The 19255-nt window shown below is 46.5% G+C and overlaps 1 protein-coding gene across 1 annotated transcript; it reads right to left on the minus strand.

Moving 5' to 3' along the window:
* Positions 1–14155: 14155 nt before the first annotated feature.
* Positions 14156–17376, minus strand: LOC124699015 (uncharacterized methyltransferase At2g41040, chloroplastic-like). The gene is made up of 7 exons (XM_047231395.1): positions 17209–17376; positions 16511–16617; positions 16207–16429; positions 15788–15981; positions 15377–15488; positions 14555–14671; positions 14156–14417 (listed from the first exon to the last, which is right to left on the minus strand). The coding sequence occupies exons 1-7, from the start codon at positions 17359–17361 to the stop codon at positions 14280–14282; spliced, it is 1044 nt and encodes a 347-aa protein (XP_047087351.1). The 5' UTR covers positions 17362–17376; the 3' UTR covers positions 14156–14279.
* Positions 17377–19255: the final 1879 nt, after the last annotated feature.

Below are 19255 nucleotides of genomic sequence, written 5' to 3' on the forward strand. Positions count from 1 at the left end.
TGCAGCCCTTGCATATCTAGCCGCCCTCACGTCTATCTCAGGCGTGGGGCGGCACCCGCTTGATCATTATTTAGTAGATCTGATCCGTTACGATTGCTCCTTGTTCTACAAGGATTAGTTTAATATCTGCAATAGTTAGGCCTTACAAAGGGGGGGAGGATCCAGTGGCACGTAGGGTGGCGTTCGCAAGTCCTAAACGGGATGTTCCGAGGATCAACATCATGTTGGTTTTGTGGCCTTGTTTAGGATCGGCTTACGAGCACCGTGCGTGGCCGCGAGGCCCAACCTGGAGTAGGATGATCCGATTATGCGGTGAAAACCCTAAATCGTCGTAGATCTCATTAGCTCTATCTTGATCAAGCGGGACCACCAAGTATTCGTGCACCCCGCACGGATCATGGGTGGATCGGCTCTTTGAGCCGATTCACGGGATAACCTCGAGAGCCGATCGAGGCTCGTATTTAATGTTTACATGTATGCCCTGCGAGAAACTAAGCGAGGCATCCCCATCACCTTCCCGACCAGGTATAGGTCAGGTGGCACGCCCTTGCACTTCGCAACGCCGCGTGTGACCAGGAAGAGCATTGCGGGCCGTCGCTCGAGAGGGTCTCGGCCAGCCGCGGCTCTAGGCTCTTCCCGGCTCTACGGTGTTGACAAGGCCGCTGCCCGCCGGTGGGTTTTGGCAATCAACACATTGCGGCACGCCCGGTGGGACAATCGTCTACATCAACCACATCGCCATCTACATCCGAGATGGCGGACGGCACGCCCGATCACCTACGAGGATCTGCCTGATGACCTCAAGAAGCAATACGACGAGATCAAGGCCACCCTCGAAGCCGACCTCATCGGCTCTTTTCAGAGAACCCGTTCCCGTGGCATCAGATGGAAGGGGTTCTCACCGCAAGGTGCGCTCGATGGGATAGACCTCTCTACCCCGTCGGAGGAACGCACCGGGGTGCAGCGGCGAGAGATCAACTACACGGTGGCTCACTCACTACACCGCCACTCGAGAACTTGGTCAACGTGTTGGAGCGTGTCGCTCCGCGCGTGATCCGGAGATCATGAGCCACCGGTACTCGCCGTCGGGACCAGCTCTCGGGACCCATCAAGGAGAGTTGCCATTCCGGTCCCGTCCACCGCTGCCATATGCGTTGGCGGCACCTCGTCGAAGTGCCGACTACACCGGCATTCCTCGTCTACGAGGATTGGTGGCGACCCTAGTGACTACCGAGTTCTTAATGGAGGCGCCTAAGGAGATCCCTCATGGATACGCGTGCATGTATGTGCCGGATTGTGGTGACTCGGGCACTCACAAACCAGGCCACAACATCGGGGACTCCGGCGAAGACGAGGAGGAACGTCGGCGACAGAGCGGACGTGGCTAACTAAATACGCCACACCGACGAAACTCCCGAGCCCAGCTCCTGCGGATGGCTCGGAGCTGGAAAAGCAAACATGGCAGGCCAAGTACGCCACCCCGGCGAATCTTCGGAGTACAACTCCTACGGCCAGCACGGCGGATCAGATCGAGTACCATGCTGAGAGACCGAGTTCGGCATGATGCCGAAAAGAAGGGCGATCGGCTATTCCAAGCCGTACCCCGACGATTACGAGATGATCCCGTTGCCACCTAAATATCGGCTCCCCGACTTCTCCAAATTCGGTGGATCGAGATGGCTCCGGCTCCATCGAGCACGTCGGCCGATATTTGGCTCAATTAGGACCGGCTTCGGTGTCGGATCAGCTACGCGTGAGGCTCTTTTCACGGTCCCTCACGGGATCGGCTTTGGATGGTACACCTCTTTGCCAGCAAACTCCATCCGAGTCTTGGAAGCAATTGGAAGAACAGTTCCATATGCAATACCATTCGAAGCTTCCGAGTCCGGCATTGCCGATCTAGCACAACTACGTCGAAGCGCGGGGAAACGGTGACGGAATACATCCAGCGCTTCAGGAATCTTAGGAACCGATGTTATTCGGTTCGTATAAGCTGAAAAGGAAGCGATCGAGTTGGCGATAGCGAGCCTTGCAACACAGCTCAAGGACATGGCCTCCCAAGCGGATTATCCCTCGTTGGCGCACATGGTTCGAAACTATCGACATATGAACAGCGCCACCCCGACCTGTACCAAGACAAGTTCAAGCGTGCGATGGTTATGGTCGATACGGAGGAAGACGAAGTGCTGCGGGAGGCCAAGAGATAGCGAGTGGCTGAGTGGACTCAGGGGGAACCCCGTGGCACTGCAAATGGGTAAAGCCACCGGGGCCGCCCGGGGATTTGATTTTGACATAACCAAGACTGAACAAATCTTCGACCTCCTGCTCAAGGAGAAACGAGTTGACGATTCCTGAAGGTCTCAAGTTCCCCACGGCGAAAGAGCTAAACGGAAAGCCGTACCGCAAATTCCACAACTCGCTTTCCCATGCCACCAACGACCGCCGGGTGTGGCGTCGGCACATCCAAGCGGCGATAGAGAAGGGGCGGCTAATTTTCAACCAGTACGCCATGAAGGTCGACACCCAACCCTTCCCCGCCGTTAACATGGTAGAAATCACCTACCCCGAAGGTTGCCAGCCAGGTCCCTCGTTCGAGCATCAACATGGTAGGACTTGGAAACCACTCGGCAAAGATGGAGATGAGGGCAGCTGCTCTCATAGCAAGGATACGAGAGGAGGCCGCTCCACGCGATCGGCTCCGTCATGATGGCAAGCGCTATGTCACCGAGGGAGAGGTGAAGAATATAAGATATCAGCGACCCCTCTCTGATCACCTCCTCAACAAATATGTGAGTCAGTATGACCAACGCCGACGGCACAATTATGATGATAGAGGAGATCGTTTGGCTAGAGAAGCCAGAAGATATCGTCGGCAGAATCGCGATGAGGAGGAGCACGAGCGCTGTGCCACGGAAGCATCAAGGGAGCAAGATGACAACGCCGGGCATTGGGACCGCCCTTTCTTCGGTACACTCGCTGGGATTCAGGAATGAGCCGATTGCCCACAATCGGCAATTGCCCGAGAATGCAATCGGAAAAAGAAGGAGGCAGCCAATGTGTCCGTGTTCGAGCGCCCGGGGCCTCTCCCGCCACAAAGCAAACGCGCTCGAGTCACCTCGTTGGGCAGATCTTGAGGATTCGGAAGACGAGGGAGAAGTGGAAGAAGATAGGTACCACCGGCCAAGGTGGTGCCTCGACGGACTCAGCCGTTCCCAAAAGCGCAGGGTTCAACGATTGCGCGGCCCGGAGGAAGCCGAGAGGGTGTACCTGCATACGCTAAGGAAGGCACGGCCTGATCCGGCCGCAAAGGTTCGGCGAACCCCGGATGAAGAGGGTCGTCCACGGAAAATGGAGTGGCGCCTAAACGGAGGAAAGCCGATGATGAGACATCGGCCGGCACAAACATGGTACTCGTCTTGCCGACGAGCTTACCGCTCCACGACTCTACGGAGCACTCAAGGTGGACGACGACAAGCGCATCAAGTCGGAGGTCGGGTTGGTTTTATCCAGCTCGACCAAGTAGCAAGATCAAACCAATGAGCAAACCGGGCGAGGCTGATCCTTGTGATCGGCCCCAAAAAGTTTATGAAGGGACATTACAGGACCTTCGATCGGCTCTCCAATGAATATGGAGGCCGATTCCAGCAATCGGCCAAAATTACTTCCACCACATGCTCTCGCTTGCGTTCAGCACCGATCTCATCGGACAGGTACCCACGTCGGCATACGAGAGTCGGCGCGGATTTTTACGGAGCCGATGTACAAGTGCAATGCCACTGGCTAACCATACAAGCCGATATCTGCGATCATTCGGCGGTATCGACTCGGGGGCATATAATCAGATGAACATGTGCAGATAAACATGTGAGAACATACGTGCAATGAAACATTGGGGGCCGATTAAGAAAAATCGGCCAAAATAAATAAAAAAAATTTTGTTACAGCCGATGCGAGGGCATCGACTTTAGAATTGAGAGGCAGCCGATGCGCAGCCAGCAGCTGATGCGCAGCCATCGACTTTAGCGGAATTATGCAATGTTTATCGAGTCTCCACCAAATCCAGACCAACGGTGGTGCCTTCTGTTGCCTCGAGGGAGTAAAACAATGGAAACGGTGGTGAACCTTTTTGTTGTCAAGGATTTCCAATCTTTGGGGCTAGTTCAGCTGAAACGGAAGATTATCGGCTGTCGGAGGAAGAAAGAGGATCGGCTGTGGCGCATTCTCTCTGACATTCTCGCCTCGAGTAAGGCTCGGGGGCAGCGAGGCCTAGTGGATGCTCTGTTTAAAGAACCGATGAGGATACCATCGGCTGATCCTTCATTGCAACCTTCTTCACAATGATGGGTACTGAAAGGATTACTTGGGTTTGGTTGGAAAAGTTCGAAGGTTTTCCTGAAAATCCGGCATCTTCCACCAAATTTAGAAAATCATCAGCTGAAGAAGAGAAGGGTGAATTTCAAAGGGCCGATGCGGTGCGATCGGCTCATTACGCATTGGCAAAGGGGACGAATCGGCAAGGTCAGTAGAAGAGAGAATCGGCTCAATTAAAAGGAATCGGCAAAATCAAGATTGGGGAAAAGTTCTTCATTGATTAAGATGAGATTTCTTACATAAAGAGCTAATTGCTCTCAAAAGGGAAATACTAGGGGATCCATGGCCCCATCTACTACTACTGGCCCTATTCTAGAGGTCCTATCTATGGGCCATCGCTGCCCTCGTCGCCGCCGTCGTCGCCACTATCAGCGGCCGCTCCCGGCGGGCTCGTCGTCGCTCCAATGGCCGCCGACCGGGCCCTCGTTGTCTTCATCTTCTTCGTCGGCGTCGTCCTCGTCGGCCGTCGAAGTCGCTAAGATTGCCCGGCCAAGGGCAGAACCGCTTGGCCGGCGGCTCGTCGGAGGGGCTCTCGTCATCGTCCTCCTCCTCCTCTTCCTGCTCCTCCTCCTCCCCGGAAGAGGTGAAGTCGCAGGAGAAGCTGTCGTCGTCGCTCTCCCCGTCCGTCGAGGACTGGTCGTCCTCGGACCAGATGGAGAAGTCGTGGTCTGACTCCTCCCCGGCCGCAATGGCGCGGCGGGTGTTGGCCGCGTGGACCGCCGCCGCGTTGTACTCCGGCGTTGGCTCACGGGGCGTGGAGGATTGGGCTGGCAAGATCCGATGGGGCGAGAGGAGGAGGAAGACATGGTGGCTGGGAGGGTTTTGGAGTGCTAATGCGGAGGAGATACAAAGAAGAACTGTTCGGAGCGGTTAAATCGAAGGAGGATATAGTGGAAATTCAATGCCACGGCAGTTTCCGAGGAAGTGGTGCCTAAAAAGAAAAAAAAACTGCCGAGTCACGCGGAGAAGTTGAGAAGGCAAGGCATCATCATAAGGGATACTGCGACGGTTCTGCCACGACATGACCCGACGAAGGAAAGCAGAGTGATTTTGGAATTACCAATTCCAAAACCAGGGGGGCATGTGTTATCACCAAGATTTGACCGAGTCGGAGGTGGGCCGCAGTCAAGATGGGCTTAAGGAAATATACATGGAGAATTACACGAATCGGCCTGTTATACCAAGTTGGGCTTAGTTGCCCGTGTATCTGTAACATATTAGATCTATTTTAGTTTAGAGATAGAAACTTACTCGTGCACGGTTTAGTGCACGCCCTCATTAGAAAGTCCCCTGGACTATAAATATGTACCTAGGGTTTATGGAATAAACAACAACTCACGTTCAACCCCAAAACAAACCAATCTCGGCGCATCGCCAACTCCTTCGTCTCGAGGGTTTCTATCGGGTAAGCGACATGCTGCCTAGATCGCATCTTGCGATCTAGGCAGCACAAGCCCCACGTTGTTCATGCGTTGCTCGTACTGAAGCGCTTTTGATGGCGAGCAACGTAGTTATCATTAGATGTGTTAGGGTTAGCATTGTTCTTCGTTTAAGCATGCTTACGTAGTGCAGCCCTTGCATATCTAGCCGCCCTCACGTCTATCTCAGGCGTGGGGGCGGCACCCCGCTTGATCATTATTTAGTAGATCTGATCCGTTACGATTGCTCCTTGTTCTACAAGGATTAGTTTAATATCTGCAATAGTTAGGCCTTACAAAGGGGGAGGATCCAGTGGCACGTAGGGTGGCGTTCGCAAGTCCTAAACGGGATGTTCCGAGGATCAACATCATGTTGGTTTTGTGGCCTTGTTTAGGATCGGCTTACGAGCACCGTGCGTGGCCGCGAGGCCCAACCTGGAGTAGGATGATCCGATTATGCGGTGAAAACCCTAAATCGTCGTAGATCTCATTAGCTCTATCTTGATCAAGCAGGACCACCAAGTATTCGTGCACCCCGCACGGATCATGGGTGGATCGGCTCTTTGAGCCGATTCACGGGATAACCTGAGAGCCGATCGAGGCTCGTATTTAATGTTTACATGTATGCCCTGCGCAGAAACTAAGCGAGGCATCCCCATCACCTTCTCCGACCGGGTATAGGTCGGGTGGCACGCCCTTGCACTTCGCAACGCCGCGTGTGACCAGAAGAGCATTGCGGGCCGTCGCTCGGAGGGGTCTCAGCCAGCCGCAGCTCTAGGCTCTTCCCGGCTCTACGGTGTTGACAAGGCCGCTGCCCGCCGGTGGGTTTTGGCAGTCAACAGTTATGTAAAATCGTGGAATATTTTTTCACTGAATGGAAAATTAGTTTTATCATATCACCAGCAGCTCTGGGAGGTGGACACATGAACACTGATATATATATGGAATAAAATGGAAAAGGGTAGTTCTTGAGATGGAACTGGGTTAGCAGGGAGAGATAAAAAAAGAGCCAATTGATCACTACATAGGAGACATGATGAGCCCTGTGAATACATATTTAAGTGAAAAAAGCTAAAGTAAGAAAATATCCAACATTTACTTGTGTTTGCCTGCAGTAGAGGAAGCATTGGCATGAACCCTTGGGCTAGAAACAGATACTTGATTATGCATCACATCATGTATGTGCACCGCACGTATGAAATGTGATGATTGATGTAAATACATGCATATCAGTTAAGTGATAAAAATATATAGTAAGGAAACAATATGAATTGACTAACATTTTTCCTGCAGTGGAAACAACTTGCAGCTATACTATTATGGAACAATACATATATAAATAAACACCGGATTCAGCTATACTATTATGGAACCTGCCAAAAATAGAACATTAGTATGGTAACTTAGAATGGTAGGCTGCATGAAACAAGTAGCATAAATAGAACAACCCTGGATATATATACAGCCAAACACAAAACAGATTGCAAGTTTTGGTGCTAAATCAATTACGTACAGCTAGTGAGCTAGGTACCACGTAATAGATTTGACAAACTAATGATAATTTATCTGAAGTCGACTATTGATGATTGTTGAACTTTATACTATATGGTTTATACTCCTTTTGTAAGATCATTTTTAGTAGTGAAGGTACCTACTGATGAAGAATATCCAATACAGGGTTGCGACCATTGGTGTTGGCTTATATGATCAATTGCCTACGAAGTTCTGCAAACAGCAAGAATAAAATGATGCCTACCATTAGATACATACATACAGACATGAGCTCGCAGATCATCCATAGTCAGTTATTTCTCTATTAACATCAGTCTGCACATGTACACAGTTCCTTTGTTGAGGCAGAGTAGCAGCACTAACATACATCTCAGGAAGTTCATTTGCTGAAAAGGAATTATTCAGTCTTGTGATGGACCCAATAATGAAGTTCCTGTAGAGCACAACACCCATAAGTACTAAGAATATATAAGATTTAAGATAAGATTTACAATATATGGAAAAAACACTCTCAAAAGCATAGATCCTAGGAATGACGTCAACTACACCCTAAGAAAACGTTTCATAGGAATAAAAGCATGTACTGGGAATGAAATAATCATAGGGTAAAGAAGATAAGGATCAAGGAAGGGAGATATAATAAAGCATATTTTTTCAGCTTATTTTCTGTCACGAGTTATGACGATAGATAAATAGGGTAAAATGAAAAAAAGGAAATTTTTATTTTCCAGGATGGTCGACCTCTAAAATCTATACACACATGGGGAAACTGACCCCATCGACCTTCATATCAGTGCAGTAATGCCTCGACATACAGACACCGTCAGAATCGAACATAATAGTGAGCTCACTCAACATCTCAGCTTGATGAACCACGTGAATGCAAAGAAAGAAAAATAAATGGAAAAGATAAGTATAGATTGTACCTCCAGCCTCATGAGCATATCTGCTACAAAAATCAGGCACTTAACTTGAAGGTTATTTTCTAACACCTGCAACGAACCAAGCTACTGCTCAAACCCGACTCCTTGCATTGCCACAACATAAACTGATTCATATCACTGAATTGCACCAAAACTAAATTAGGAATATTCTCCTCAACAGCTTATAAAAAAACTAAATCACTGAATCCAAGTGCACTTATACCCCAAACATCAATTACGAATTCATTTCTTAGTGCATTTCCATCCACTCTTCTGGACATAAGTTTGCGAGAATGTACATGCAAAATCAGAAAGAAATTTCTAAACTGTCATATATTATGCTTATGTTTGAAAACTAAAATATGTATCACACCTTTCACCTACAAAACTAAGCAAACCTCTGCTCTCATCTTTCTCCTTGTAAACTAAAATACACACCACGCATTATCTCATCCTTATCTGTTCAGGACCTGAAAATGCAGAAAAAATGTTCAGTAATAACCATCATCAGCTCAAAATACATGGATGTTAATTTGCAGTTAAGAGAATTCCAAGATCTGCAATATTGAGTTTTAATACTCCAAGCTCATGAAAAACTAAATGATGTATGAATGAATAAAGCAACCAATCAGAAGAAACCATTTTCTTGCCATTTCCTTTTTATGAAAGGTTTTTACCATTAAGTGCAACCATACCGACCAGTAGTGAGAGAATCATGAGAGGTGGAGTGGCGACGACCACCCTCCACTCCATCGGTTGTCGGACGCCAGTTGGCTACATGAGGCAAAATCATTGCATGGATGAAATTAGGAATACTACCAATTTTTAATTATAGGAGGAATTTAGTTTGGAAGTCAACAGTGAGGGTGCCTTACTTTCTGCATGAAAGGTCCAACATGATATACACCATGTTAACACCATGGCATATACAGATAGATAATTTAACTTTTCAGATATCATGCACATATCATGTCAGGAATGTCACCCAAAATTAGTAATGTAGCCGTCTAACCAAACAGAATCAAGCACAACGGGCAATTACACAGGAATAATCATCAACACAAACATAATTGCATTTGTTAGCTCACAACAGTGAAACCTCAAGCACATAATAAACTACACGAGCAATTTAAATGGAACTTTATTATATCTCTCTAAGGTGTAAAATCCGCTCCATAGCTAGAGGCTCATCACTTACAGTCAAAGCTACTATCATACAGTGTACCTACTCTGATTCATCTTATTGTTTGTCAAGCAGCTGCGTGATGAGCATGTACAATTCACCAAGATCTATATAACTTGTAGAATAGATCAAATAGACCCTTACATATTTGCATGCCAGCCACACTTAGCTTTACAACTTTTCTAGCAGTTAGAATAGAAGCACTTCCTTAGAATCCTCGTATATGAACATATTATCTGGATACTAATTACTTCCTCACCAACTAATCAACATAAGACAGAAACAAACAATTGTAGGAAAACCTAAACACAACCAGAATGTACACTTCCAGCGCAAAATCTCAGTACATACCTCCTATGATGTGCTCATGTCTCGCTACTTTAATGGCTACATCCCGTCTGCAGTATGATCCACGGAACCTGTGAAAGTAAAGAATAAATTCAACGGGGTTTAAAACGTTGCATGGTTTTCACTTTACAGAGCAAAAATCGAAAGTCACCGTTCGATCCACATGCAAACCTTGTTCCTGAGAAACTTCAGGTCTATTCCCCAAACATCTCCATCGGTTGGCATTTTCACATTGGTAAATGACACTCTCACCAGCTTACAGACCTTCTAGTGATAGCGGTAATTATCTTGAACGACATCAAGCTTGTGCCTAACTGACCCATTTTTAACAGGCCAAACGTACTTCTTATTTGAGGAAAATCAAAAACTGCTATAGATTTTTAATGTTTACTCTTTTTCATACTGCACTTGCAATTTGTAGGTAAGATAATAATGGATTGCACCTTATTTTCAGGTAAATTGACAATTTCGCTAAACCAAACATGATACTGCATTTTTTGCGGTTGCAAATATACAACTACCTAAGGTCCGAGAAAATCTTGTACCTCAATACTGCAAGATTTCTCTAGTAACTTCTTTTGTAGTTTCTTATTACCCTGGGAATGACAGCAAAACAACAATTATGATAACCTGCATGCCAACAAGGAGGGACAAAGCAGATTGTAGCAGTGTATATGTACTACACCATACAAAGGTGAAAGAAACCGAGTATGTAATCATGACTTAATATTAGTATACAGGTACTTAGTAAATTGAGCAATGCAACTTTACACATTCCATTCTACTGTTGTTGTCAGTAGCAACTTTCTTTATAAGTGGTATAGAGTATTTTAAAGCAGGACTTGCAAATAAGATTCAGTAACCTAAAGTTTCCAGCAGCTATAAATGTGCAGAGTAGCAGCAATGGATAGGAACTTATTTTTCTCTACAAAACGTAAAACCTATAACTACCTTTATCCTGTAGCCATTTTGAAGAACGTTAAGTTTCTCCAGGTCCTCTGCTAGTTGCAATGGAGTTGGTGCAAGCTCTGGATAGATCTTCAGAAACTTCGAATCAAAACACTACATATGAAAGGGCAAATCATTAATTCTGAGAAAGCTTCAGAACAAATGAATAATATGCAATAGCAATTATCCAAAGGAAGGGTTCATAATTTACCGAAATCCCAAGATGAAGATATGGAAACTTAGGATTTACTTTCCCTGATCTAAAATGTTCAAAATTTAGGAATTGTAAGTCAGAACCAGGTCACCGAAAGAGTTAAAATAAATTTTTAGTATCTCACTTGTTAAATTGACCAGCCCTCTCGAGAAGTATATTGCATAACCCTGGTTATTCCCAATACACTTCATTTGATTTGTGTAAAATGCATCTTCTGGTTTTAGTGCCGTGGCAGTTTGTAACACATCCAAAATGTAATAATGACTTAATGAGGCCACCAGGCAATGATGAAAAGATACCTCAATAATGAATGCCATTATAACATCAGCTCCAAATCATCTACATCACTCAGCAATTTTGTCATCTGTTGCCACAAGTATGCATATGCCTAAAACAAAGAAATATAGACAATGTTAGGAAGGCAGAGGAAGACAAGGCAATGACAACAACCGCAGCCATGTTTACCACTGGATCCAGCGTCACAGGGATCTGCGCATCAGGTCCGGCTCGACCTCGAGGTTGAACGCGCCACCTTCTTCTCCCGTGCCTAGGAAAAAAATAGAGGATGATGGAGGCGGAGCCTGGGCATCCATCATGGACAAAGAAGAGGGAAATGATATGGGGAGGATCCCTCACCGGCGGGTGTGATACGGAGGAGACCCGCGACAGCGGGAAAACCGATCGAGGCCTGCCATGGGCCCTCGTCACTGTCTCCCGCTGACCCTCCGCCTTGGTTGCCAGCCCGCCGCGCGCTAGATCGCGACGGCAGCGCCCTCGCCGCTCCGGCCTTTTCGGCCAGGTCGCCGACCTTCAAGGACGCCCTTTGCGCGCGGGAGGGGGCGAAGATCCAGCGGCACGATGGGAGGCGGGAACTGTGGAAAGGAGAAGGGCGCTGCATCGGCGGCTTCACGCCATTGGAACCAAGGAAGAGGGAGGGGCAGGAGCTAGCAGGACATGGATTAGCCTAGGGTTTGAAGGGATTGGGGAGACGAGCTGAGGGATTGGGGGAGATGAGCTGCTGAGGGATTGGGGCAGAGGAAGGGAGCGGGGATTGGGTGGGCGGACGACCACTACGCAGGAAGCCACACGTGACCAATCAGAAACCCACCCGCATCGACTGATGAGTGGACCCAGCCATACGTGGGACCCCGCGTGCAGCCATTGGTGGGTAAAAAACGACCATTTCATGGCTTTACCTAGTGGGATGCTGCCCAGAATGAACGATTCAGATAGACAGATGAGTAGATCTGACGGCTCAAAAGCGGTAATCGCTGTGAATTCCCCTATGGGGGGCATCTATTATACCTTTAGATGCTCTGGCTGCTATGAGCAATGACGTCGCTGGTCCTCGCCGGCCTGATGTACCGTTTGATGGCCTCCTCCGTCAGCTCCGCCGCGTCGGAGGCAAGCGCTTGAACGTTCTTCACCGGGACGGTCTTCCCGTGCGACCATTTTGCTTCGGCGGCCTGCTTGGTCTCCATCCAGTCACTTCCTCCGTGCGTGCAGAGGTTTATTTCTTGAGGTTTCTAGCTGTGGAGTCTATGACGAGCCGTACGTAGGCGTGAACAGGAGATATATAGCAATTAGTATTCGATCTCGATAGTTCTTTTTTTTTTCTGGGGGGGATCTCGATAGTTCTATTGGACCACAAGTCTAAAACAAACAATGTGGTGGGCACCAACTAAACTGTACACGGAGTGGGTGAGATTTGGCATGGTGCTTTCAATCATTTTTTTTAGTGTACAATCACAATTATCTGCAACTATTTGTGATTTTTCCATCTATTAATTAATGAAAATGCACATCTCCACCTACTCTAAAAAATGCACAATCATAATTATTATAGATGACGGGTGCTTTTAATCATTGTGGCTATACCAATGGAAGGAAGCGCAAGATGTGATGCATGTGATAAAAAGTGTACAATCATAATCACTAACAGGGCTTTCAATCATTGTGGCCATACCAATGGGAGGAAGCGCAAGATGTGGTGCATGTAAGTCTGGGTGTTCGGCCTGTTTCGTTTGTTCGGCCCGGTCTCTCTAGTCTTCAAACTTTTTTGATAATCTAAAAATGCTACCCGTATTACCTTCGGTCTTTATGGTCTCCATCCGTGGCTGTGCTAAGGTATTACTTGAAATTTGTAGTTGTGGAGTCCTTGATGAGCTGCACCTGGCCATGAACATGTATATAGTAATCTATGTAGTTCTATCATAAGCAATGTTGGTGGGAAGCAACCGACATTGTCCACCGCATGGGTGAACTTTGGCTTGGTGCTCTCAATCATCTTGGTGCTTTCAATCATTTTTTTTGAGGGTTACAATCACAATAACTGTTTGTGGTTTTTCCATCTCTTAATTAATGAAAAGTCACATTTACTACAAATTTCTCTAAAAATGTACAAACTGTAGATGACGGGTGCTTTCAATCATTGTGGCTATTTCAATGGTCGCTTAGTGCAACATGTGGTGCATGTAAGAGCATCTCCAATCGCCCCACCCCCCATAGACCCAGAAACGTGAAAATGGGGTGTCAGCGTGAAGAAACACTTCCAGCCGCAGCCCTCATTTTTTGTTTTGGCGCCGGAGCGGCCCAACTTATTATCTGGTCGTTCTAGGCCGAACCCAATCCAGGAGGCACCGTATGGATGACATAACGCTGTGGGCCAGCCCTGTTGCCAAGACTACTAAAATTGTCATGTAAACTTCATACCCGTCCATACTCTCTATACTGCGTGAAACAAATGTGAATATTATTATTATTATTATTGTTATTATTATTATCACAAATATATACTAGTACTGAAGTTGCTAATGATGTTGTATCTAATAGGTTCGTAATTGGACAAGATCGTCTAGTAACTGTAATGGATATTGACAATGAAGAATGGTATGCTAAGAAGGGGACAATGCGAAGTTAACAGATTATGATATGAAATCTTTATGACAACGAGATGAATTACCGATTAGTTGTTTTAATTTGGTACAGAGGACCTACACGTATGTAGAATGGGCTATGGTTTATATTTTTATATTTATATTAAGTTGGTACTGCTTCTTTCCCTACATCCTCTGCATTTCCAAGACAGGATGTGTTCCATGGTGCAGCGGCTTGCTGTTCGTCGAGGGCTGGCAATCTGGTATGCGTATATAAATTGGAGACCGATTGGAATTCAGTCCGTAATGAGGGTGATCATCACTTGTTTTAGTTCTCTGGTAGGTATATATAGAAGTTACACTTCGGCCAACTGAATTTTAACAGATAACATCAATATATATAGATTTGTATACTATTTCAGAAAAGAAAATATATACATTTATATACTGTGGCTACACTGAGTAAGTTCGAATGCTATTCTTGGGCTATGGCTTCTGCCCGGAGAACATGATGAACGATCTCTGCACCTTGCTGCTGTAGTTAACCAGACCACATGATCTGCACAGGTCTTCCAGCTCTCCTTCCGTGAAGAAATTGTAGCTGCTGTTCACCGGTCCAACAATCTGCAGCACAAAGCAGAAAAGCCGCATCAGGCTAGCTGTAGCACGAAACCGAATAGTTACATCATCAGGCTAGGTGACCTTAGCTAGGCTGAAAATAAATCAAGTAGCACTAAACAATCGACGACTTCTCTTTTTACCTGTCTTAGTGGTCTCAACGCGCCGGCAGAGAACGGACCGCTGTTAGTGGGGGAGGATAAGAAGGTCGTCCCCACAAAGACGCCGCCCGGCCTCAGCACTCGGCTTATTTCAGCTACCTGAATTTTAAAGAGGAGCAGGAGATGTTAATATTGTTACCATGATGAATGTGCTCATATGACAAAAAGGATAATGGACCGAGTGCTGATTAACAGGATCTAATGTAAAGGATTAGTTTGACGAGTTGGCCAAAGCATAGTAATTTGATATCTGTAATGCTTCAGAATGACTAGTTCCTCGATCCATTATACAGTGCCAATGTTAATAGAAATGACATGTTCAGATGAAACACAAATATAAAGGTTTTGAAAAAACTAACCAGCACGAGAAACATGTAGAAACTATGTTATCATTGTTAAACAATACATACAATCAAAGAATCTGAAAAAACTACTTTTCAGATACACTGTTTTGAGATTTTGGGGTCTATGGAGGCACAAGCAATCACGTAATGCCCCAGTTTCAAGTTTATTCAAACTAAGACATTCAACGCAATCTGATCAAAGCTGTCCAAGCATAGTACTAAACACTAAACTATCTCTGTTGACTCCCCAAAATCATTGAACGTTAAAGAATTCAAAGAAATACAGCGCACTATTTTCATGTAATGCCCAAAGTGGTTTAAACATTACGGATTGGCTCATTGTTTGGTGGACTTGTGGAATAAAATCAAAAACCCACAGACATCAGTTTTTCTATATACAATTATGAACCATGTTACATAGTCACTTGACTAAAAGCTGCAAACAAGCCATGTACGGTACCGCATTTGAAGGGGATGGCCAACAGTGTATAGCGGCTCCAGCGTGAATGGCATCAATTGAACATGAAGCAAAGGGGAGTCTTGAAATATCAGCCCTTACAAGTGCGAGGTTCCTGCAGAACCAAAAGAAAAAAAAGTGTTTGCTCGAAGCATCAGAGAATACTTCTCTGCATGTTCATGATTATATTGTACTGTACTTAGAAAAGAACAACGTTCTGAAGTTGTACAAGATAGAAATAATAGAATAGACAATCAAATGTTGTTCAATTAGATTTGAACACATAGATCATAGTTTTTTTTGGGTAGTTGACTACCACTAGCTGCCACAAACAATTTATTGGATGTTGGAACATGCAAGACAATTTTCAAGTTATACAGGAAAATCTTAAAAGAAACAAGAACGAAAGCTCACGTGTTTAGGGGGGTATCGTCTTGCTTGATGTAATCATAGCATTGGCGGAGCATATTCTCAGAAAAGTCCAGAGCAATCACGGATGAGTATGCCCCAGAGGTTGCGAACTTCCTTGCGAACAAGCCACTGCCACAGCTGACATCAACGAGTATACCACCAACAACTGATTGGAAATAATCTTGAGCCATTTGGAACTGATAAAGGCAACAAAAGCTCAAAGTTATATACATGTAAATATGAATATTTTCTCGGCAAGAAAGATGATGAGAATTTTTTGTTGCAACACAAAAACATCAAGCATCAAATACCTGTGAGCGACAGAGGTATGATTTTGCAGGGCAGGTAAGTAAGAATTCACTGAGCAGTAAAGGCTTAACGCTACAGAATTGAAGAATGAATGAGGCGGCCTAGAAATGTACCTCTTCATCGCGACCAGGGAAGCCACTCCGGTTGAAGTTCTGACGCCATCCTCTCTCGTAAAGAAACGAGACGAGCGGGCTCCTAAACAGCTCAGTTCTAGCTGGCTTTAGCTCGCTGTATTCTTTTGCTCCTGAAGTGACAGTGAGATCCAAGAAGATGTCTTTGCTGGTGTATGACTTGTTGCATTTCAAACACTTGAATCCAGACCTATAAATTGCGGACCTGAGACGTGCATAAATCAGAAGCCACATAAGTTCCAGTCTACATATGCATGAGAGATGAAGGTCGTGGAGTTAGACATACAAGTTCATGCCTGGAGGCCCTTTCCTTATCAGTGGTTCATAGCAAACAGGACACGCGAACACCTCAGTCTTCGAAACGTCATTCTGCTCAGTTTTGATATCCTGAATCTTTTTACGTAAAGAGCACCAGTTTTACACAAAAGGATAACATCAATCAGCTAGCACTCAAAACATTCATTTACGCTTAACGCTTAACGGAACCCTTCCAGTAACTATGCTATTAAACAAGCTGCTTCCTGTCCCAACACGAGCACCTTGTCATGCAATATAAATCATTATAAATTCAAACATCGGCAGCTCACCATGAGCATCTTGTTAGCGAGTTAAGCTGCTGAGTGTTGTTACTACAAGCTGCCTCGCAGTTTTCAGGCACCGTATACATGTAATGGCAACAGAGTCTCAGACATCGATCAAAAGCTAACATTTTCACTAATCTACCATGAGAGGTTGAATGTTCACATCTGACGTCTATAGATCAGCACTGCAAACGATGACTCGCATCATCTCCCACCAAGCTCTGCTACACTTCGACAAGCTCGAGTCGACTGATTACTGTACTGAATATACTAATCTTCGTTCATGCCAGTCTCTCCCACCTCAGCAAAAAACCAAACAGCTGGTGTGCAAGAACTCGTTCTCCCGTTTTCAAGCAATCACAAATTCACAACAGATTCTGGAAGCGGCTAGAGGGATACGTACCGGGTCGACGGCGATGGTCGCGGAGACGGCCACCCGGCGAGCGGGCAGCGGCGGCAGGCCTGGGCCGCGGCGGAGGCGGCGGGGGACACGGGCGCGCTGGAACGACGGGTAGGAGGAGCAGGAAGCTGCCGCCGCTCTCACCGCGAGCTCCATGTGAGCGGCAACCGGAGCAGTGCGCTGGAGCTGGAGCCTGTACGCGTGTGGGGGTGGAAGGAAAGAAAGCAGAGCTCTTTCGCCAGGTCCGGCAAGGGTGTGGTGGTAGTGGGCTCAGCCGTGGCGCCACGCGCGCCAACTTGGGCAACGTGGCTAGTTTCGCCCATTTGTTGCGTCTCCGTCTCTCGTACACCGCCGCCGTGCCTTCCTTTTTTTTTTCCGAGTCCGGATACATGCGTGAGGCGCGCGCGCTGGATCGGTCGCGTGGCGCCAGGCTGTAGGCCCGCGCGCACGCACGCGGAACTGCTGTTCGCACTTTTTGTTTGCTCTCGCCAAATCCCACGTCAATCTCATCTCACGGAGAAAAAAAGGAGATCAACCCAGTCCATTCATACGCGCGCGGCCGGATCGATTCATCCATTCGCACGCGCACGTACGCCACGCAGCTAATCCTCTCTTTTTTGCATCTCTTGGAGCCAAACTGATCCTAGCTACCTAGCACCTAGCAGGCCATCACACGACAACTACTCCATCCCTAGTATACATACGTACGATTTGGTGTGTTTGTTTTCCTACCTGAATCCTACTACTGCTACTGAACCGAATCAAATTAATTAAGGACCCCCGATGGTGGAAACCGGCCACAACAAGGAGCATCCAAAAAAGATATGGGGAAAAGAAGAACTAGGCTGCTCGGTAAAATCGCCCCCCAATTAAGATGCATCAATCCAGCAGATCTCACGACCATGGATATCTCCACTCATGCATGGACGGGCGGAACCACATTAGATCCTACGTACATGACACGAGCATGGTTACCTTACTTGCCCACCCGCCCGCCCGCCCGATGGATGGATCAATATGTTGGCAAGAGCTCGCTCGCTCCACGACGACGGCGACTTTAGCAGCCTTCTGGATGCAGCCGGCCTTCATCCACCACCATGGCCGGCAGCGATGATGCAGCATGGCGGCCTCCTCTTCTCTCCTCTCCTCTCCGAGCAAGAGTCAAAGTCTAAGTCACAAAAGTCACGCGCACCGACACGCGGTGTGTAGCGAGGGGGCTTGTACTTATAGAGAAAGAAGCCTGGGGTTTTGGAACAGTTCGAATTTTCAGAGAGGCAAAACCGTACGGCGGGAAGATGAAAATTTTCGACCCTATCGTTGGTGAGAGCCTCTCTAATCTGGTCGTCGCTTGTTAGGATATCTAATCTGGGAAGAATGGACGGCCTAGATACGTGATACCACGGATCGGTGACGTGGAAGGTCAATTAATCACACGAAAATTGATTGGTCTACCATACTACTAGATGGCTGAATTCTAGGGAAATACTATATCTCACATAGGTGTGATTCGTTGGAGGTAATTAATACTTACTAGGGAATGGAAATAGTAAAAGGGTAGTATCGAGACTTAAGTTTCTCGCGTTTGTTTCAAGGATGGGAGGTTGAGGTGAGCAAAGGGAATGGAATTAAGTTGTATTGGTAGTAGGATTCCGTGATTCAAGTCTAGATTTGGAAGTGCTAGAAAAAATATTGAAAAAATCCTTCGTTGGCCCTAGTCTCTCCTGTACATATTAACCGACTCACTCCTAATTTTTTCCCTTTGATTTTTTTTTTGCGCAAACTTTGGAACCTAGGCAATCGTTGATTTGGAGAGTTGCGTTGATTCTACTCTAGTTGTTAGGCCAACCTCTCCACCAATGTTAAACCGTTCCATGGATCTTTTGTGGCAGAATGTCAATAAATCACGATATTTCTGTGCATGCACGATGCAAGCATGCATATTATGCGGCAGAAGGCTGCGGGAGGAGTGCGGTTAGCCCCTAATTAAGCGAAACATTTAGTGCAGTTAAACTCCTACCATTGAACTCCCATTCCCCTTCCTTAGCAACGA

The sequence above is a fragment of the Lolium rigidum genome, chromosome 1 (genome assembly GCF_022539505.1).
Source record: "Lolium rigidum isolate FL_2022 chromosome 1, APGP_CSIRO_Lrig_0.1, whole genome shotgun sequence".
Classification (NCBI taxonomy): Eukaryota; Viridiplantae; Streptophyta; class Magnoliopsida; order Poales; family Poaceae; genus Lolium; species Lolium rigidum.

Excerpts from the sequence above, each read along its gene's own strand:
- LOC124699015 (XM_047231395.1), bottom strand. The coding sequence starts at position 17,361 with ATGGAGCTCGCGGTGAGAGCGGCGGCAGCTTCCTGCTCCTCCTACCCG. Across the intron at positions 15,489-15,787 it reads GACGATACCCCCCTAAACAC|GAACCTCGCACTTGTAAGGG; the intron begins GTGAGCTTTCGT and ends TTGGTTCTGCAG. Across the intron at positions 14,672-15,376 it reads GGCCATCCCCTTCAAATGCG|GTAGCTGAAATAAGCCGAGT; the intron begins GTACCGTACATG and ends TTTAAAATTCAG.